We start from the raw sequence: 23,065 nt of genomic DNA, 5'->3' as shown, positions 1-23,065 counted from the left end.
AAACAAAAGCCCAGGACCAGATGGCTTCACAGGCGAATTCTATCAAGCATTTAGAGAAGAGCTAACACCTATCCTTCTGAAACTCTTCCAAAATATAGCAGAGGGAGGAACACTCCCAAACTCATTCTACGAGGCCACCATCACCTTGATACCAAAACCAGGCAAGGATGTCACAAAGAAAGAAAACTACAGGCCAATATCACTGATGAACATAGATGCAAAAATCCTCAACAAAATACTAGCAAACAGAATCCAACAGCACATTAAAAGGATCATACACCATGATCAAGTGGGGTTTATTCCAGGAATGCAAGGATTCTTCAATATACGCAAATCAATCAACGTGATACACCATATTAACAAATTGAAGGAGAAAAACCATATGATCATCTCAATAGATGCAGAGAAAGCTTTCGACAAAATTCAACACCCATTTATGATAAAAACCCTGCAGAAAGTAGGCATAGAGGGAACTTTCCTCAACATAATAAAGGCCATATATGACAAACCCACAGCCAGCATCGTCCTCAATGGTGAAAAACTGAAACCATTTCCACTAAGATCAGGAACTAGACAAGGTTGCCCACTTTCACCACTCTTATTCAACCTAGTTTTGGAAGTTTTAGCCACAGCAATCAGAGAAGAAAAGGAAATAAAAGGAATCCAAATTGGAAAAGAAGAAGTAAAGCTGTCACTGTTTGCAGATGACATGATACTATACATAGAGAATCCTAAAGATGCTACCAGAAAACTACTAGAGTTAATCAATGAATTTGGTAAAGTTGCAGGATACAAAATTAATGCACAGAAATCTCTGGCATTCCTATATACTGATGATGAAAAATCTGAAAGTGAAATCATTTACCATTGCAACAAAAAGAATAAAATATCTAGGAATAAACCTACCTAAGGAGACAAAAGACCTGTATGCAGAAAATTATAAGACACTGATGAAAGAAATTAAAGATGATACAAATAGATGGAGAGATGTACCATGTTCTTGGATTGGAAGAATCAACATTGTGAAAATGACTCTACTACCCAAAGCAATCTACAGGTTCAATGCAATCCCTATCAAACTACCACTGGCATTTTTCACAGAACTAGAACAAAAAATTTCACAATTTGTATGGAAACACAAAAGACCCCGAATAGCCAAAGCAATCTTGAGAACGAAAAATGGAGCTGGAGGAATCAGGCTCCCTGACTTCAGACTATACTACAAAGCTACAGTAATCAAGACAGTATGGTACTGGCACAAAAACAGAAAGATAGATCAATGGAACAGGATAGAAAGCCCAGAGTTAAACCCACGGACATATGGTCACCTTATCTTTGATAAAGGAGGCAGGAATGTACAGTGGAGAAAGGACAGCCTCTTCAATAAGTGGTGCTGGGAAAACTGGACAGGGACATGTAAAAGTATGAGATTAGATCACTCCCTAACACCATACACAAAAATAAGCTCAAAATGGATTAAAGACCTAAATGTAAGGCCAGACACTATCAAACTCTTAGAGGAAAACATAGGCAGAACACTCTATGACATAAATCACAGCAAGATCCTTTTGGACCCACCTCCTAGAGAAATGGAAATAAAGACAAAAATAAACACATGGGACCTAATGAAACTTAAAAGCTTTTGCACAGCAAAGGAAACCATAAACAAGACCAAAAGACAACCCTCAGAATGGGAGAAAATATTTGCAAATGAAGCAACTGACAAAGGATTAATCTCCAAAATTTATAAGCAGCTCATGCAGCTCAATAACAAAAAAACAAACAACCCAATCCAAAAATGGGCAGAAGACCTAAATAGACATTTCTCCACAGAAGATATACAGACTGCCAACAAACACATGAAAGGATGCTCAACATCTTTACTCATTAGAGAAATGCAAATCAAAACTACAATGAGATATCATCTCACACCAGTCAGAATGGCCATCATCAAAAAATCTAGAAACAATAAATGCTGGAGAGGGTGTGGAAAAAAGGGAACACTCTTGCACTGCTGGTGGGAATGTGAATTGGTACAGCCGCTATGGAGAACGGTATGGAGGTTCCTTAAAAAACTACAAATAGAACTACCATATGACCCAGCAATCCCACTACTGGGCATATACCCTGAGAAAACCATAATTCAAAAAGAGACATGTACCAAAATGTTCATAGCAGCCCTATTTACAATAGCCCGGAGATGGAAACAACCTAAGTGTCCATCATCGGATGAATGGATAAAGAAGATGTGGCACATATATACAATGGAATATTACTCAGCTATAAAAAGAAATGAAATTGAGCTATTTGTAATGAGGTGGATAGACCTAGAGTCTGTCATACAGAGTGAAGTAAGTCAGAAAGAGAAAGACAAATACTGTATGCTAACACATATATATGGAATTTAAGAAAAAAAAAATGTCATGAAGAACATAGGGGTAAGACAGGAATAAAGACACAGACCTACTAGAGAATGGACTTGAGGATATGGGGAGGGGGAAGGGTAAGCTGTGACAAAGTGAAAGAGCGGCATGGACATATATACACTACCAAACGTGAGGTAGATAGCTAGTGGGAAGCAGCCGCATAGCACAGGGAGATCAGCTCGGTACTTTGTGACTGCCTGGAGGGGTGGGATAGGGAGGGTGGGAGGGAGACGCAAAAGGGAGGGGATATGGAAACATATGTATATGTATAACTGATTAAATTTGTTATAAAGCAAAAAAAAGAAAAAAAAAAAAAAAGAAAAAAAGAAAGAAAACAGGGAAATGGATATTCACACTCAAAAGAATAAACCTGGACTCTTACCTTACACCCTACACAAAAATTAACTAAAAATTAATTAGAGGCCTAAAGGTAAGACCAAAAACTTTAAAACTCCTGGAAGAAAACAGGGGAAAAGCCTCATAACATTTCATTTGGCAATGATTTCTTGGCTATGACACCAAAAGAGCAAAAATAGACAAATAGGACATCAAACCTAAAAGCTTTTGTGCAAAGGACACAATCAACAGAGTGAAAGGTAAGCTACAGAACAGGAGAGCATATTTGCAAGTCATCTATCTGATAAAGGGTTAATATCTAGAACATATAAAGATTCCTACAACTCAACAACAAAATTCAACCTGATTAAAGTGAGCAAAGAACTTGAACATTTATCCAAAGATGATATTCAAATGGCCAACCAACATATGAAAAGATGAGCAACACAGCTAATTAGAGAAATGCAAATCAAAATCACAATGTGTCACCTCACACCCATTAGGATGGCACCCATTTTTTAAAAAAACATAAACAGAAAATATCAAGTGCTGACAAGGATGCAAAGAAATTAGAACCGTTGTAGGATTGTAAAATGGTGCAAACACTATGGAAAACAGTATGGAGCTTCCTCAAATAATTAAAAATAGAACTACCATATAGTTCAGCAATCCTACTTCTGGGTATATATCCAAAAGAATTGAAAGCAGGGACACAAAGAGATTTGCACACCCATGTTCCTAGCAGCACTACTCACAATAGCCAAGAGGTGGAAGCAACCCAAATGGCCATCGAAGAATGAAAGGATAAACAAAATGTGGTGTATAAAAAGGAATTAATTATTCAGCCTTAAAAAAGGAAGGAAATCTTGTCACATGTTACAACATGGATGACCCTTGAGGACATTATGTTAAGTGAAATAAGCCAGTCAAAAAAGACAAGTACTGTATGATTCCACTTATATGAGGTATCTAAAGTAGTGAAGTTTACAGAAACAAAAAGTGGCATGATAGTTACCAGGAGCTGGGGAAGGGGAAAAAAGGGAAATTGTTGTATAATGGGTATAGAGTTTCAGTTTTACAAGACGAAAAGAGTTTTGGAGGTGTTTCATAACAAGGTGAATATAATTAACTCTACTAAACTATACACTTAAAAATGGTTTAAATGGTGCATTTTATGTGTTTTTTACCAGTTTTTAAAAAGTTAAACAGAGTACCATATGACCCAACAATTCCACTTCTAGGTATATTAGCAAGAGAAATGAAAACATATGTCCACACAAAACATATATATGAAAATTCATAGCAGAATTATCATAATATTAAGCCAAAAAGTAGAAACAAATGTCCACCAACAGATGAATAAAATGTGATGTATCCATATAATGGAATATTATTTAGCCATAAAAAGAAATATGTATTGACACGTGCCACTATGGATGAACTCTGAAAACATTACACTGAGTGAAAGAAGCAGCCACAAAAGGCCTCATATTTATGTGATTCCATTTTTATGAAGTGTCCAGAACAGGCAAATCCACAGAGAAAGAAAGTAGGTGTCTAGGGCTGAGGGGAGTAGGGGAACAGGGAGTGACTGCTAATGGCTATGGGGTTTCTTTCTGGGGTAATGAAAATGTTCTGGGAGTAGGTGATGGTGATAGTAGCACAACCTTGTAAATATAATAAAAACCACTGAATTGTATAGTTAACCCTTGAACATGAGTTTGAACTGCACAGGTCCACCTTACAAAGATTTTTTTTAAAGTACTATGGTACTACATGAGCCATCGTTGGTTGAATCCACGGATGCGTAACAGTGGACAGAGTGCTGACTATAAAGTTATACACAGATTTTCAACTGTGTGGAGGGTCAGCAACCCTAACCTCTGCATTGTTCAAGGGTCAACTGTGCTTTTAAATGATGAATTTTAGTACATGTGAATTATACCTTGATATTAAAAAAAAGAAGATACACTGATTTGGGAAGCACTACTGGGGGTTTAGTAACTTCAGCCTATTTTCCTCCTCCAAGGAAGGGGGTATAATCTCTTTCTCTCTTTTCCTAAAAAAGAAAAAAAAAAAAAAAAGACTATCTTAACTGGAGTCTAACAGCTAAGTACAGCATCCCTTCTGTTTCTGAGGTGGGCCAGCTCACCCCTCCACAGCTCCTCTATCTGAATGAACCTGGCTAGTCCAGACAATGACAAGCACACACACCCACAGCAGCCAAACAACTGAGTTCAAGCGGTCCTCAGGTTCCCTGGGAGCCAGGACTACCAGCACTGGCGTCATTCTGTTGGCCTCACACAGTGGCTATAATTTCTCCTCCTGGGGATTATCCACAAAACAAGTTAAGGACTGGTTCCACAGCTTCCTGAAATCGAGAGGAAATCCAAAGAGACTATCCATCTTCCATCCTCCTATGAAAGCAAGACTAAAGACAACCTAAATATTCATTAATAGAAAACTTGTTACCATAGTATTCATTTGCATGGACTACTGCAATGCCATTAAAAAGAATGATCCTGGGGTGCTGGTAATTTCCATTTCTTGATCTGGGTGCTAGTTATGTGGATGTGCTCAGTTTGTGAAAATTAGTTGTACATCTGACATGTGCATGTTCTTCTATGTATATTATACTTCAATAAAATACTTTTAAAAAGCATACAATAGACCTACTTGTATCAATATGGAATGTCCTTTAAAATACTAAGTGAAAAAAACAAAGGTGTAGCGGAGTATGCATTACATGCTACCGTTTGTGTTTAAACCACAGTTAGATACAGATATAAATGCCTATATATAAACAGGTGCTTTGGAAGAATACACAAGCAGCTAAAAAGGCAATGGTCATGGGGGCGGAACTGGACGTCTACAGTGAGAGAGATTTATTTTTTTATTTTACATATTCTCTATTTTAATGTTCCCACGCACATTTATTCATTTTACAATGACAAACTATAAACCGAATAGCCAAAAACGTCCCTCTTTCTTCACTGAATGCCAGCCTGCTGCCTTGGGACAATTTGCTGCAATTTGGTCTATGAATCAGCACTCAGATACCTGAGATGGGGAAAGGCAGTGTGGTTTATCAGAAAGGTAATTAGTGGTGGTTTGACATAGCAGAAAGTGAATGGATGTAATAGAACGCTTATTATTTGAACTAAGGAGTTTGTTTCCCATCTCCAGCCTTTCTAGCTGTGTGATCTCAGACAAGTTATTTAACCTCTCTGAGCCTCACTTACCCCATCTGAACAATGAGGATACCAGTAACAGGGCTCTTAAGGACTTCCCTGGTGGCACAGTGGTTAAGAATCCACCTGCCAATGCAGGGGACACAGCTCTGGTCCGGGAAGATCCCACATGCTGCAGAGCAACTAAGCCCATGCGCCACAACTACTGAACCTGCGCTCTAGAGCCCGCGAGCCACAACTACTCAGCCCACGTGATGCAACTACTGAAGCCCACATTCCTAGAGCCTGTGCTCTGCAGCAAAGAGAAGCCACTGCAATGAGAAGCCCATGCACCGCAACGAAGAGTGGCCCCCGCTCGCCACACCTAGAGAAAGCCCACGTGCAGCCACAAAGACCTAATGCAGCCAAAAATAAATAATTTATTTTAAAAAAAGATTAATAATAAGCATTAACAATAATATGTGTGTCTGTAAAGTACCTAACATAGTACTTGAAGCCTAGCTGGCACTCAAGCATTAGTTTTGTTATCCTTTCCCCAGAAATAACTAAAACTATGACGAGTGCCTCATAGGCATCTCTAAAAGCTAGAAATGTAGGGGAAATACTCTCCTTGGGGGTTGCCTGGGACCTCTGCTACAGGCTTAAAAGCCTTACAGAGCAAGGCAATACAGGAGACTAGCTGAAATATAAAAGTACCAGGGACAAGCCTAACTTTGAAGAATGCTACTTGATGCTCCCCCTTCATCCTACAAACACCAAGTGAACTATAACAACTTTTTCAGAGCAATGTGAAGTTTGGGGAGATATGTCTGTGTAACAATTAAGACAAAAAAAAATCCCTAAACCAGATAAGGAAAAAAAAAGATTAAGGGATTAAGACCAGTTCTCTGGTAGACCTTGACAAAGTGATTTCCAGGGACAGACTGAGCTAGAAGAGTCAAAAACTAGGGACTCCAAAACTGCTATCAGCTCTAAGGGAGGTTTTTCACTTCACCACTGGATTCCACCTTAAAGTAAATTACAGGTATCCCTTATGATTTGAACTGTTCTTATCCAAACCTAGGACTCATAAGAGATATGGATAAATTTGAGATATCCCTTGTTACACCTCAAGCTCAGGAAACAAATGCATTTGGATAAAACATTTTGCTGTCTGAACTTGCTATAACCAAAATCTTGCCATCCAAATCCATGAGCACATTAGGTTCAGATAAGGATTAACAATAATATGTGTGTCTGTAAAGTACCTAACATAGTACCTGAAGCCTAGCTGGCACTCAAGCATTAGTTTTGTTATCCTTTCCCCAGAAATAACTAAAACTATGACGAGTGCCTCATAGGCATCTCTAAAAGCTAGAAATAGCAAGGTTCAGATAGCAAGGAATTCTTACATGAAATGTTTGGTGTAAAACTGCGAAATCTTTAACCTGCTACAGCTTTCAAGCTGCCAGTGTCTAGGTGTGAATACTACAGAGCAAAGAAGCACACTAGTCTCACAGAGCTTTGAAACTTTCTAGGTCAGTGGCCTAAGGACTTGTCAAGTTCTTTCAAAATACAAAAAGAAAAACACTCAGAGAACAGCTACAATCCAAGGAACATATGGCACAGAATGAATCTGTCACCCCATCCTCAATAAAAGCCAGGAGCTGAGCCAACCTCACTTAGAATCAGCCTAAAGGAAGCAATCGAGGGGCTAAGCAAGGTCAGTGGAATGAACTGGCACCTCTGAAAAAAGACAAGATGTAACTAAAGCACAAGTTTATTAACCATTGAAATTTTAGTACATGGCTAACTGATTATAAAGCACCACCAGCAAGTGTTGTGAGGCTAGATTCACTGCTACCAGAATAATTATTTCCTGAAGGAGTCTGAGATGACACTGAACAGATCAAAGAGCATTTCCTCAGCCTTTAAAAGTCACTTAGCTAACCTGACAATAAGTATTTTAGGTCTTTAGCATGACCGTTCACATTTATGTGGTTCGAAGTACTTTATACTCAAGCTGCTAGTTACACTGCAACGTCATCTAAGGGCAAGAATTCTGATTTTTAATTATCTCCAAATACCAACTGCTTTGAATAAACCACTTCCTGGCATGAAAAAGGTTTTAAATTCTGGTCCCAGGTTTCCTCAAATGTTAAATGACAAAATCTTCACAATCTTCAAAGAACACTAAGTTTCAACTAATTGTGAGATACTTTGAAAATATCAAAAGAAATCAAAACTTTGCTACCCTAAGGAAAGGCTATTAATTTTCAGAAAACAAGCAAACAAACCAAAAATCCCAATTAATTCCAATGGAAACGTGTTATTACAGAGCTATTTTTGAAGTTATCATATTTATTAAGACCTCACTGACTAATCAATTATACAGTATGGCAATATACTTTGAAAAATCTCAATCTTTTGATTCAAGATCTCATCGACATTCATTCACTCAATAGATTTTAATTGAATGCCTTTACTGTGTGCCAGGTATGTGCTAGGAGCTTCAGCAAAATGAAAAATCTCATCATTGTCCTCAAAGATGTTACCTGTACAATTATATAAGGCAGGTTGTGTTATAAGTGATTAAAAAGTGCAATGAGTTCAGAAAAAAAGCACTTCCTGCAGGAAGCAATGTCTAAACCATAAGCTTGAAGACAGGATCAGGTTCCACCAAGGAGACAGAAAAATTAAACCTTCCAGACAGTCTGAATGAAGAAACCTAAGCACCTTTCTTCTCCACTTAAGTAGGTATAGAAAATTAAGAGTACCATCAAGTCTAACCATATTTAAGGAAAAGCAGTATTTTGCTGTTTCTCTAGGAAGATTTTTTTCCCTATCTGTACAACTGTTAAAGAACTTACAAATCCATTTCCCCAAATTTCTCAAAATAACTAAGTCCATAATATATTGCACAAGTGTTACCTTGAAGAGCCCGATCTGTCTTCCATAAAAATTTAAAGAAACAAATTATCATGGTGATATACACGTTATGCTTACATTTAAAGAGGATTTTATAAACAGCATGGTATAGAAAAGAGAAAACCGGCTTTAGGATGAGACAGACCTGGGTTTTGAAACTCAGCTCTTACTTACTAGCAGTGTGACCTTCGAAAAGTTCCTTCTCTGAAAGCCAGTTTCCTTATCTGTAAAAAGGGAGATAACTACCCTGTAAGCAACCCTGTGAGGTACAGAAAGAATATGTATAAAGCATGCTGCATAAAGAAGGTACTTAATCAATGTCCCCTTTAGTTACTTTAATGGGAAAGTAATAATTACTCATAACCTATTTCACAAGCTAGGATTTTACAACAAAGATAGATCATTTGATCAATATCATACTAGATCAAAATTAGAAAATAACTGACCCAGAGCCTCGTGTATACCTTTATGCCACACTACTTTCAAACCATTACATTAGCCTGAAGGTACAGAAACTGTCTTCTAAACCACTGATGAGCATGGTACAAAAGCCATTGACTATAACATACTGTACCTTTTGGTTTGATTTCTCTTCCCTTGAATGGCTAAAACGTGTAAGCTAACACAAACCTGTCACAGTCCGCTGGCCATCACTTAGGTTATTCCACCACTTGTTAATCTAAAACAGAAGAAAAATTGCATATCACCATATGATAAGTAATTTCAGGCTACATAAATGAAAAGCAAGAAAGAAAATGCTTTGTGCATAAATGAAAGAGTCCTCATCTATAAAAATCTCTACTGAACAGACATAACAAATATGTGATAGAGTGGAAAACACAGGTGTTTTATAGTCAGAGAGCCTGCATTCTCTACACAAAGCCAGTGATTAGCTCTGTGACCTCAAATTACTTCTAAACTTCAGTTTCCTGATACATAAAATGGAGACAGTAACAGATATATAGCAGTACCACTGTGAGGAATATCAATAACATAAAGTACCTAGCACACCATCAAGTGATTGTTCACCAAGACCCAATCTAGTTTTAAAATTCTAACCAAGAATATTTTCTACTAAAATTGCCTTTTTTTTTTTAAGGTATAATACTAGATTGAGGTTTAGAAAAAGACAGAATCCTAATCTTTTAGGGACACACCTTGAAATTTTTATAGATGATATATGCCTAGAATTTGCTTTATAGTAATCAGTGGTGGGGAGGGAAGGGAAAGAAGGGGAACTAGATAAAACAAAGTTGGCTATGTGTCAATAATTGTTGACACTGGATGATAGGGGTTCATTATACTATTCTCTTCACTCTTTTTACTTTACCTTTGAAATTTTCCATGATTAATGTTTTTTAATTTAAAAAAACTATGTTCTAACTATGAAACTGAACCAGACTTTGTATACTAATACAGAAAGAAACCCAAGGTAAAGAAGAAAAGTTATAGATCAACATGTATTTGATTCATGCACAAAAATGATTCCATTTTTGTAATTCAGTTGACCCTTGAACAGCAGGGGTTTGAACTGCACTGGACCTATATGCAGGTTTTTTTCAATAAATATGTACTACAATATACTACAGCATTCGCAGTTGGTGGAATCCACAGATGTGGGACCGCTGTTATAGAGGCCCAACTATAAAGTTACAGGCACATTTGCCACTGCATGGAGGGTCAGCGCTCCAACCCCTGAGTTGTTCAAGGTCAACAACAATTAAATGTGTGTGAACTCTCAGACCTTACTCACTGCATATGTAGTAGTGGGGCACGGGTTCCCAGGACTTTCACTTCCCATGTTATATTTATGCGTTATTTCAATTTTCTTTAACATGGATTTTATATTTTCTCTCTTATCATTTAACTACTTTAAACAAATCCATCTTTGGGTGAAGATTATGTATATTGCACGTGTCATTTTCACCATTCCAAGGAACAATTTGGGTATCAAAACTTTATAGTGCAGAAGCCTGTAGCTTTCAAGGGATCCAGGACTGTGGAATAGGTCAGTGTTACTATCTTCTCAAATGTACTGTACTGAATAAAAACCATTGCTCATTATTGCAGGTTTTACCTGCAAATATTACATCCATTGTTCTTCTGACATAAAGCCTCTCTAGAACTGGTAGGGCTCATGCTTCTTGTGTCTATGGGGAAACAAGGAGGAATGAATCCTTCTCCCTACTTAGAGGAACCTTCAACTATCATTAGAAAAAAGAAAACCCAAGGCTGCTCTCTCACTAGCCAGGAGTAAGAAGTTCCAAGGAAGAAGAAAACTGAAGAGGATATCAACACTCTCTCCAAACTGGAAGAGCAGTGTGTCATAAAAAAATACGGAGATGCTTGAAAAATAAATGGACCTGGATCCACAAATTAGCCTATGGTCTCTGCTCAATAAGTACTGGCAAATGAAATAAAATATATGCTTTATCTAAAAGGCAACATTTTAAGAAAATCAGTTAGGTGGAAGGAAGGCCATCAACTTGCAAATGAAATAATGAAAAGTTCTAAAAGCTCTATATTTGTACCCTTTTCTTGCATCTTGATCCCCTGAGCACAGTTAGAAAAAACATCAACAGTGGTTATTTATCAGAGATATATAAACATCATGTCACTGAGAAGCTTTTTAAAACCCACAGAGTATCTCTACCCCTCAAGCATAAAACTCCCTGTGATTCTAATATGTACTCTAAAAGTAAAACAGTGGCCCTTAGTAGAGCTGGAAGAGGCTCCAAAACATTAATTTTTAACAACTATCTGTGGTGATTCTTGATATGTGGGTAGAGGGCCAAACTTCTTGGAACACTGTTACATACAACGTTGCCAGACATACGAAACATTAATACTTACTACAATGAAATGACTCTAAAGAAGAATATTAACTGCAATGACTTCACATCTACTGATCTAATGTTGCCATTAACTAAAAACACTTCATAAATAACCAGACTTCAAAAACTGATCAATTAGAACCAAAAAAATGCCATGTTTATCTTTACCTCCTTTCTGAAGTCTCCTTCCTTCTGTGGTCTTATGCTATCCAACCAATCAGCTTTTATACCATCAAAATAACTCTGGACCCTGGATTTCAGTGATTCATATTGCCAAATGGCAGCTGATCCAAATGCACAGCCTGTAAACTATATAAAACAAATATATTACAAAAAAAATTTTTTTAATAGATCTATACATAGTTCCAAGGATGATATTTCATTTTCATTGCTTTTTATAAACATAAGGAACATCTGGCACACTGAAACTTACTAGGTGAAAATAACACTTAATTGTTTCCCATTTTATTAACATTACAGTACCCTGGGGCCTGTTTACAGTTAGAACTTTTCCAATAAAATTCAAAATATCAACTCAGTATCACTTGCATTGTTATACCAAATAAGAGGCCCATGAGTCTCTTCTCCAGGGCTTACATAAATGACCCATACTCTAACAGCAATTATTAAATTCATGTTCTATTGTAATCACGACCCCAGATCCTTTTGATCCCACTCCACTTGTCTTTAAGGGAGCCCAAATAGGACAAGTAGTATTGATACTTTAACACTACACCTGCAGCAAGGTAGGTAACTCCTAGTGACGTGAGCTCTTACCCCAACAGTAAAAAACAAAGGCTTTACAAGAGTCCTTATAGGATAGGGAGAAGGATAAAAGGCTGTTTCTTCTACAGGAGGAATCAAAGCACTTCTCTTGTATGCTTCACTACTTGTTCCTGTGTCTGATCTTCGAGGTTCAACCTTCCTGGGTGCTTTTCTGAATCCACATTTTTGCTGAATAAAAAAGTTAAACCTATAGGGGAAAATAACAGATTAGAAACAGAGCTGCAGGGACGTGGGTTCGATCCTTGATTGGGGAACTAAGATCCCACATGCCTCAGGGTAACTAAGCCCACGCGCCACAACTACTGAGATCACGCACCTCAATAAGAGAGCCTGCGTGCCACAAACTACAGAGCCCTCGTGCTCTGGAGCCCGCGCAACACAACTATAGAGCCCATGCGCCCTGGAGCCCGCGCACTACAACTAGAGAGAGAAACCCCTCACACCACAACTAGTAAGAAGCCCGAGCGCAGCAACAGAGACCGAGTGTGGTAATGAAAGATTCTGTGTGCCTCAACGAAGATCCCGATGCAGCCAAAAAGAAAAAAAAAAGGAAAATAAATAGGAAGGAAGGAAGGAAGGGAGGGAGGGAGGGAGGAAGAAACAGAGCTGCATCTTGCAAACATCAACCTCTACGAGCCTCTCCAACTGAGGTGCATCATCACTATTTCAGTTTATTCTCACTATGCAGCCCGAAAGCTGCCAAGACTCCTACTCCCAGGTAGGATTCAGTCAAAACAATGAAATGTGCCCTTCTGGAAAAGGAGAGACATAAACTACAGCAGCTTTACTGGGCATCTGTTTGGGCCGTTACTGTGTATCAATCCACACAATAATTTGTATCCATCCCCCACAGTATCCATTCCCCCCAGTCTGCAATCCTGTAAAAAGCTGGAGAACTACAAGTTGTGGGGTGAATTAGCACAGAATAGCTTTATTTTTTTTGAAGTTTGGCCAAACATTTAAATCAAATAATGATTTTCCTTTTATAAGTACTAACCATTACAAATTGGCGGATTTTCCCCACCTTGCCCCCTATTTACTTCACTACCAGTTTGGGGGACACCCAACTAGATGTTCTATAAAGGGTTTTCTTGTTTGAGTCCTTATAGCTTGACCTCCTCAAAACATCTGACACTACTGATCACACCTGTCAGCGCCTGTAAGGTTGCACTCCCTGCTCTTCAAACTTGCTTTCCTAACGGCTTCCCCCTTTCTCCTATCCCGTAAAGACAGATATGCTTAAAGGCTCTAATAGTTCCTTTACACATTCTCCATTCAAACTGAACCCATATAAATTTGTGAAGCATTTTTTTCTTTTGTAAAATGGTAATTTCCCCCAGGTAGACCATGTAGAGGCCCCTTCCTGTTTGTTCTCATTGTACTCTAATCATACTATATCCTTCTAGACTCATAGAACTCCTGTCTGCCAGTCAGACAGGTCTTCTCACCTTTGTAACCTGGGCCTTGAAACACTTTGGTTGAATAAAAGAAAAAGTTCATTTCTGTGGCCTGGATGACTTCTAAGCAAGTAAATGATTCAAATATATGTCTCTAGTCCCAGCCTCAATTTTCTTGTCTTGTATTTCCAACTATATATTGAATAATTCTACCTGGATATGCTCCCCATTACTTTAAAACCAATATATTCAGAAGGGAATTCATCCCCTTCTACAAGCTCCATTTTCTGACTTCTTTATTCTTTCAGTGGGCCCACAGTTATCTTAATCACTAAGATTAAAAATCTAGAAGTCATTATGGAGTTCTCTCTCCTTAATTCTTACCATCTAATTTAAAACCAAATCTGTCAAATATTTTTTCACTCTTAATCTAGTCCCGTACCCCATGCCTAAACAACAGCAACAGCTGACTTAATTTCAAACATTTTGACATGTTGCATGTTCTTTCCTCATATCACTCTTCCACAAACATTCAACACTTCCTCAAATGCCCTCTTAGAGGGCCAACATTCTCTCCCTAATTCCCACACCATCCCTTAGCTCATCCCTTTTGGCCTGGAATACTCTACCATTTCCTAACAGATCTCACTGCTTCTAATACTGCCCTACTCCAATTCATCCTCCACATTTTATTAGGCACAAATATATTATCATTCCCCTGCTTTAAATCCCACAGTAAATTTTTCATCACCCCACCAAACTCAGCAATGCTACTCCTTTGTTGCGGTACTTACTTCCCTTTAACTTTTTCGTGCCCTTCAAAATTCAGTTCATTTATTTCCTCCTCCAGGAAGCCTTCCTAAACTCTCGCAGGCTGGGTGTCTCCTTTGTACTCCTAGAGTTCTAAAGCATCCTGTATGCACTCTTATACTTGTCTCATTTATTGCCTGTACCATAACTAGATTATCACTTCTGTATTCATTTTATCTCCACCACTAAGGCCAGTTCCTAATAAAGCAAGGGTCAATAATTATGTTAGAAGAAAGAAGGGGTCAAGAATGATTATTGGTTTTATTCTGAATAACTGAAAGGAAGGTGGTACTACTCACTAAGACAAGGAAAATCAGAGGCACCAAAATAGGAAACTGGAAAATGAGAGATGAATAATTCCATCTTGGGCACTGTTTAAAATGCTTGCAATCACAGCAGCTCAGTGCTAACAGGTAAAAATTGGAACTTAAATTTCCATCAACAGGGGAAAGGATAAACTGTGTTATATTCATACAATGTAATACAGTGGTCCCTCAGTATCCATGGGAGACTGGTTCTAGGACGCCCTGCGGATACCAAATTCGGGATGCTGAAATCCCTTATATAAAATGGCGTAATACAGTGACATTCCCCATCCACAGTTGGTTGAATACATGGATGAGGATCCTGGAGATACAGAGGGCCAACTGTACCACTCAGTGAAAAACTACTGATCACACATCACGGGTGCATCTCAAAAACACTGCTGAGTAAAGGAAGTCAAACACAAAAAAGCACATAATGTGTGTGATTCCATTAATGCATATCAAGCTGAAGAACAGGCAAAAATAATTTGTGGTGATCAAAATCAATAGTGGTGGACTTCCCTGGTGTCACAGTGGTTAAGAATCCACCTGCCAATGAAGGGGACACGGGTTCAAGCCCTGGTCCAGGAAGATCCCATATGCTGTGGAACAACTAGGCCCGTGCGCCACAACTACTGAGCCCACGTTCTAGAGCCCGTGAGCCACAAGTACTAAGCTCTCGTCCACAACTACTGAAGCCCGTGCACCCAGAGCCCATGCTCTGCAACAAGAGAAGCCACCACAATGAGAAGCCCATGCATCACAACAAAGAGTAGCCCCTGCTCGCCGCAACTAGAGAAAGCCCGTGCGCAGCAACGAAGACCCAACATAGCCAAAAATAAATAAATAAATAATTTTTTTTAAAAATCAATAGTGGTTGCCTAAAGTGGGACTTGACTGGAAAGGGGCAAGAGGGAACTTGATGGAATGATGGGCAGTATCTTTATTTTTAGGTGATGGTTGCACAGGTGTATACATTTGTCAGAACTAATGGGCTGTATGCTTAATACTTATATGTTTTACTACATGTAAATTATATTGCAATGAAGTATTTTTCGCATTGGTAGAACACCCAGGTGATGTCTAGTAGGCATTTGGAAACACGAAACTCAGAAAAATGGTATAGCTACTATTACTATTACTCACCTAAAATGCTCTGTCTTCAACACTGAGTCCACACCACAGTTCAACTTCTCAGACATCACATGGTGAGGACGGGTGATGATGATAAAGTAATTCACCTTAAAACTTCTAATAATTTAGAATTTGTACTAACAAATAAGTGCTACTTCTTTCAACAAAATCTATTTTGGAAAGCAGTGCACTTAGTCAAACAATGCCAATGTTGCTCTGAATGGCTCTGAAATTCAGAACCTAGTCTTATGAATATCCTTTAGCAAGTAACTGTTGAATGGCTAATTGCAAATCTATTTCTAGTTCTTGTTCTGTTGCCTGCTTTTTCTGCAGAGGCTAGGAAAGATAAATATCTTCACTTTTCCAGTCTCTCCTATGGCTAGGGATGGCCATATTACAGAGTTCTGACAAAATGAGACTTAACTGTTTAGAAACTTCTTGAAAAGGTTTTGCTTATCTGATAAAAATGGAGGTATCACTAATGTCACATCCCTCCCACTTCTTTCTGCCTTGAAAAAGGATGCAATTTTCTAGAGATGAGGCAGTCATCTTGAATGCCCAGAGAAAGGCCAAGGGCTTCAGAAACTAACCTTAACATTTTTTGAGCCACTGAGCAAAGACAATAGCCACCTACCTCCAATCATTTTATGCTAAATACTCCTCTCGTTTCTTTAAGCAACAATTAACTTACAGCCAAATGCATTCCTAACTGATAACAGTGGCAGATGTTAATCCTTTGCAATTGGATTTGATTTTTATTAAATATTCCAAAGTAATTTAGAGCTAGGTCTAGTAAATAAATTACAAGTAACACCACTTTGGGCCAAAAACCCCAAAGATGTGATATAAAGTAATAGGAATACGTTTCCTTTAAATGTTTCCCTGTAAATGGTTACAAATTGTAACCCAGGGCCTCCCTGGTGGCAGCAGTGATTAAGAATCCATCTGCCAATGCAGGGGGACACGGGTTCGAGCCCTGGTCCGGGAAGATCCCACATGCCATGGAGCAACTAAGCCCATGTGCCACAACTACTGAACCTGTGCTCTAGAGGCGGGGAGCCACAACTACTGAGCCCGTGAGCCACAACCAGTGAAGCCCATGTGCCTAGAGCCCGTGCTCCACAACAAGAGAAGCCACCGCAATGAAAAGCCCACACACCGCCATGAAGCAGCCCCCGCTTGCTGCAACTAGAGAAAGCCTGCGCACAGCAACAAAGACCCAATGCAGCCAAAAATAAATAAATAAGTTTAAAAAAAATTGTAACCCAGTATTGTTGGTTTCTGGTATTCTTTTTTTTGGCCATGTCTCGTGGCTTACAAGATCTCAGCTCCCCAACCAAGACTGAACCTGGGTCACAGCAGTGAGAACCCAGAATCCTAACCAGTAGGCCACATTTTTTTCTTTTTAGACCAAGAAATATGAAGGATGAGATTTCTTTATATCTCCAACAGCTTAATACTCCAGGATATGTACTCAATCAGTTCTTCTACAGCTCATCAACTCATTTACAATTCTGAAGCACAATGCTTGAAAAGGAATACAAATACACCAGGTTGGGAATCTGGATTTGACGCAAAGCCAGACCTTTTGCCTAGAATAATATTTGCCTTGAGAATCTCAACAGAAGTTAAGTGTGGGACTGAGGACACCAAGAACAAATTGGCCCCAGATGCAGTTCAGATGCAAAATACATGTTAGGAGTACATACACCAGGAATTAAGAGTTGGACATACAGAACTTGTTGGATAGAATTAAGTACTATGACTTGGCTCACTGAACACCTATTCCTTTCACCTGTGGTACATTCACATGCTGCAGGGACTGGAAAGCTAAAAACTATTTCCCAGGTATCCTTTCGGTTAGGAGTCGAGATGTGATCAGGGCCTGCTGATCAGATACATCAGCACAACACCTGAAGTCAGAACTGAGTTGAGTGAGAGGCAGCACACGAGGCATGACTTCTGCTAGTGAAGATAACGGTGGAGACAGCATAGTTCTTACTTTGGTTAGCAGATCCTGATCTGGTAGCAGCTTCCTCAGTTGTCACATTTATTATTGCTTAAAAGACTTGTTTAAAAGAAAAAGAATATCTGACAGTGACCTATGTAGCCCTATTTTCTATCAAGCCTTTTACAAAATATGTTTGGCAAACCCTGTCCTGAACTGCTCGTTCATGAACCACTTTGAATAGCAGGAGCTAGAATCTAATCCCTCATCCTTCCAACAACATTTCTACTTAGATTACAATGGTTATCTACAGGTTAATCCTATCTGACTAGAATTTTAAAATTAGGATTCGTAACCAAAGTATTCCAATACAGAAGTTTCACTAGGACTGACAGTGAGCTTTTTTGGCTCAATCCTAGCAACCACACCTAAGGGTACCCTGGAATTTCCAGCCACTTGGTTTGGGGAGGCACACCAAGCTCCTGACTGGCTTAAGCCAACCTACACGTCCCACATCCCTGGCAACTTTAAGGAATTCAAAGATGAACATGTATCCCAAGTTAGGCCAATCCAGTCCAGTGAAATTCAAATTTCAAGATTTTGTTTGTAATACTGGGGAAGAGAATCTTTTCTGCTGGACTTGAACCTAAAAGTATACTGCCCCAAGAGCTGCTGACAGCCATCTTACAACAAGGAGATAGCATACTGAGAGCATAAAGCCAACGTTTAAGAAGCAGAGCCAAGCCATGGAGGAAAATGGAGTCCTGGTGACGATCTGAAACACTGGATCTTGTCTCACCAGAAGCCAGGTTCACCTCTGGGCTTTTTAACGGTATAAACCAATAAATTCCCCTAATTATTAAGGTCAGTTAGAGCTGGGTTTTCTGTTGGTACAAGGATGCTTTTAGATGTAATAAGTACTTCATCACACATTATATGACAAGGTACGTTCTCTGTCCTTAGAGAGCTTTTGTTTTACATTTCTTAAAAGTAAAACCAACCAGGAAAAGCGTGATGAATGTCTCCAATTGCAAATGTTTGATATCATATATAAAGGCCTAGGTTCTTAAGCTCTAACCATTCACATGGGTAGGTAGTATGGAAAAATAAATGACCTGAAATAAGTCTGGAAAACAAAGGAAGCAACACAATAAAATGCATGGGGGTGGGATGGGAGGAAAGAGTCACAAGAGGTATGTACCAACTCATGAGGACAGGCCTGCCTTTTTGCTCTGTGCTTTGGTCCTTCTGCCAATAACTAGTGATTTGTGAAAGCAATGTAACGTGCTCAAAGTGGGAAGATCTTATGAATGCTTGAGTTACCACTAACCGCACAATTGTTATGGTTCCATTTTTTAATATCATCCCGTAACTTTTAAATAGAAAAGTCATGTCTATATAGCTGTTGCCTTAGTGGTGAGTGAGACAACACAGTCTAGTGAACTGTTTTCAACAGTGTGAGGATAAAGACAATGCCACTTAGGTATCATACAAGTCAGCACTAATGTCTATGTTACTATAGATTTGTGTGAATAAACTGAGTAGAAGGGCCTAATGTGCAAATGGAGACAAGACGTGTCCAAGCACACACACACAACAGACTCATCCCACTTAAAAGAAAATAGTTGTATTTAGGGGAAGGGGCATAAACTCTTGCATGCCACAATTATTTTCTTAAAACTCATCTTGAGTTAATACATGGTGAATTAAACAGGGAAAATAATTGAATATACCTGATTTACTAATTTGTCAGGTATTTAACCTAAATATATCTTAAGATTGTTATCCCAATCTAAAAGATTTAAGCTCCGTGTAAGTGCTACAATCAACTATTTTCTTCTCTTAGCTAGTTCTATACAACTGACAAATTATGCAGGCTTCTTTCAGACCTAAACCATTTTTCAGCAGTGCTGCCAACAGTTTGATCATGGTAAAGTTTCTGAAAACCCTAAGTGAAATAGTCTCTTTTTTCTGTAAAGAGCCAGACAATAAACATTTTAGTCTTTGTGAAGAACAATTTAAAACTCTGCGGCAGTGTTTCATTTTGCAACCCTTTAAAGACATAGAAACCATTCTTGGCTGGTGGGCTGCCTTGGGCCTGCTATTGTTTGCAGAAATTTTGAGGAATATCACCACCTGTAGTTCTTGTAAGAAGAAAAATTGCAAATTCTCAGCTACACTTCAGGCCCATTACATCAAAATCACAAGGACTGAGCCCAGACCTCTGCTTTTTAACCGTATCCATGACTTCATTCCTCCACATACTAATTTTAGAACCACTAGAAGTGAAAGCAGACCTAATAAAGTTATATACAAGGAAACTCATGCTGCTTTCTAGAGGCAAGTAGACATATATTCTATTATATTTCAGGTTTACCTACAATCTCTTGTAATGCACATTTCTGTCACCACAAAAAAATGTCAATTTCAAACTTTGCATATAAATGACAAAAAAATTGTGATACTAATCGTCAACATCACATGATTTTTTTTCAAATGACCTCATTAACCAAGCTGTTAGTTTTCCCTTCCCTTCCTAACACATATCTTGAATATTTAACACCTGTTGCTTCCTACTAACTGTATTCACTTTTCCTCCCCCTCAAACCATGCAATTTCGACTGGGATTTGAAGTAAAGTGGAAATGGAATCAGGACCACTGAAATCAACCACCACCTCCACCTGACCTCATTCTCCATCTCCTCAGGAGTTTAAGATTAGTGCCTGAGGCTCCATGTTTCAGTGTATCATGAAGTTAAGGTACAATATAAGTCAGTTTTCCACAAATCTCTAATCCTACACACATGCAGTGCTTGTTTACAACTGCAGGTTCTTTCACTCCCCGCACACCCCCCCCGCCCCCCAGCACCGGGCAAGATGACAGGAAGGACTGGGATAGGGCCTGGGAAATACAGTCTACAAACACTCCAGGTGATTTTAAAATTAAGGATGGCTCCACCATATTGGAGCCTCAATTATTTACCACTGGCTAATCCCCATGTTGATAAACACTTCATGTTCCTTACTACTATCAGTCAGGTGGATTCCAGGCACACATCTAACCAAGTCAGAAACTAGCAGAGCTGAAATTCTGTTAAAAAACAGGAAGAAATTTCAGAGCCAAATACACATCAGAATCTTAGTTCAGGGATTTCTCTCTTCTCCCAATTTAGAGTTGAATTACTCTAATACAAAAGCAGCAAATACTGATAGACCGTACTCTTCATACAGCTTCTACTCGAGAAAAATTGACTTTTTTTTCCAAGTCATCTAGAAACCAAATACTCCACTTCCCAATTTCTTTAACAGAAAAGCCTCTCCTACAACTCTACAAGAGGCAAAGTGATGCCCTCCTCTGACTCCGTCTTCCCTTACAGAGTTCTCTAAACGATAAAGAACGTAATTTGTAGTAAAACAAAGGTTTTACAAAGACTGACAGAATCAAATCTCAGCCCTGCCATTCTACCAGCTGTTAACTCTTTACTTGCTCGCGGGATTATGAGGCGTGGTGCGCAAACCCTCACAGATTACCTCTCCTTCCCGACACGTCCCTCCGGATGGGAAAGGGGCTACCGCGGGCTCACGGATAGTTGGGCCGGGGCTCTGGTCACTGTGCACCCGGGCAGGGTGGCGCGGCGAGAAGCGAGGACTGGACGGAGGCGCGGGGTAAAGGGGGAGGGAGAGAGGAGAGGCTGGTGAAGAGAGAGGGTGAGCCGGGGGCAGCATAAGAGAGCCGCACGGCCTCCGCCCCTGAGGATGCGCTGCCGGAGCCGAGGGCATGAGAGGCGAGAAGCCCCGAGAAGCGACCATTACCTGCGCCCGAGCAGCCGCGGCTGAGCCAGGGCCGCAGTGAGCTCCTCGCAGCTGCGGCCGCCCGCCGGTGGAGCCCACGCCGGACCACAGCCCCAACCTCTCTGCGACAAGCCTCGCCACGCCATCTTCCCAACCTCTGCCCCACCATGGCCCGACCTTACCAAACCGTGCCCGGAACCACTTCCGGGGCGAAAGGAAGAACCATAGAGTGCCGAGGGGCAGCCTAGCGCGCCCCCGTGCGGCCGATCCCAGGCCGGACCAACCTGAGGGAAAGGGACCCGCCGGCCGGCAGCAGTCCGGCCGGCAGCAGTCCGGCCGGCAGCAGTCCGGCCGGCAGCGCCCAGCCTGGACTTGGGAGGGGCGTGCGAAAGCGGCCAGGCCTCCACCCTACTGACCCACAGGAAAAAGAGGGGGAAAAACGAATTTATTGAATGATGCCATGTACCTTTACCTAAGTTACTGCATTTAATCCTCGCAAAACGCTTAAGATAGATGTTATTACTGCTTTTTTTTTATTTTTTACCGTGGTTCTGAGGCCCAGAGAGAAGTGAGTGGAGGAACCAATATTGCAACCCAAGTTTTCTTAAATTACTACTCTTTTCTCTGCCCACCATTTCACGTTATGATACACTGAAGAGGATGTGCCTTTAACAAAAAGTCCAAGCGTGACATGAAAATCAAGATTCTAGATAAAATTCAAACTTCATGATCAGCCCTTGCCTACCCATCAGCTTTATTTCCTGCCACTCCATCCCTCCCTCTGACCCTAGCTGCAGTCATACTGAAACATCCGCAGTTTCTTTTTCTTTTTTTTTCTTTTTTGCGGTACGCGGGCCTCTCACTGCTGTGGCCTCTCCCGCTGCAGAGCACAGGCCCCGGACGCGCAGGCTCAGCGGCCATAGCCCACGGGCCCAGCCGCTCCGCGGCATGTGGGATCTTCCCGGACGGGGGCACAAATGCGTGTCCCCTGCATCGGCAGGTGGACCCCCAACCACCGCGCCACCAGGGAAGCTCCCGCAGTTTCTGAAAGGCGCTACTTCTCCAGTCCCTACTTCTCCCGAGTTTATATACCATCCTCACTGCCTGAAACACCTTCCCTGCTCTGCTTACTAACCAATTTGTCCTCCAGACCAACTTGAATCGTCACCTCCTCTAGGAAGCTGTAGGAAAAAGTTTTC

General features: G+C 40.0%; 1 protein-coding gene across 2 annotated transcripts in view; it reads right to left on the bottom strand.

The window, feature by feature from the left end:
• Nucleotides 1–22,039, bottom strand: part of PARL (presenilin associated rhomboid like) — a 63,281-nt gene extending 41,242 nt beyond the window's left edge. For both annotated transcript variants that reach the window (XM_082625852.1, XM_082625853.1), the window contains exons 1-4: nt 21,888–22,039; nt 12,472–12,667; nt 11,863–12,003; nt 9,491–9,539 (exon numbers count right to left, since the gene is read on the bottom strand). In XM_082625852.1, coding sequence (XP_082481978.1) covers nt 9,491–9,539; nt 11,863–12,003; nt 12,472–12,667; nt 21,888–22,012 — 511 coding nt within the window. In that variant the 5' untranslated portion in view covers nt 22,013–22,039. The remainder of the gene's footprint in view (nt 1–9,490; nt 9,540–11,862; nt 12,004–12,471; nt 12,668–21,887) is intronic.
• Nucleotides 22,040–23,065: the final 1,026 nt, after the last annotated feature.

The sequence above is a fragment of the Mesoplodon mirus genome (genome assembly GCF_964341445.2).
Source record: "Mesoplodon mirus genome assembly, chromosome: 6".
Classification (NCBI taxonomy): domain Eukaryota; kingdom Metazoa; phylum Chordata; class Mammalia; order Artiodactyla; family Ziphiidae; genus Mesoplodon; species Mesoplodon mirus.
Note: the sequence above shows the minus strand (reverse complement) of the source record. Positions and strands in the feature narration are given on the sequence as shown.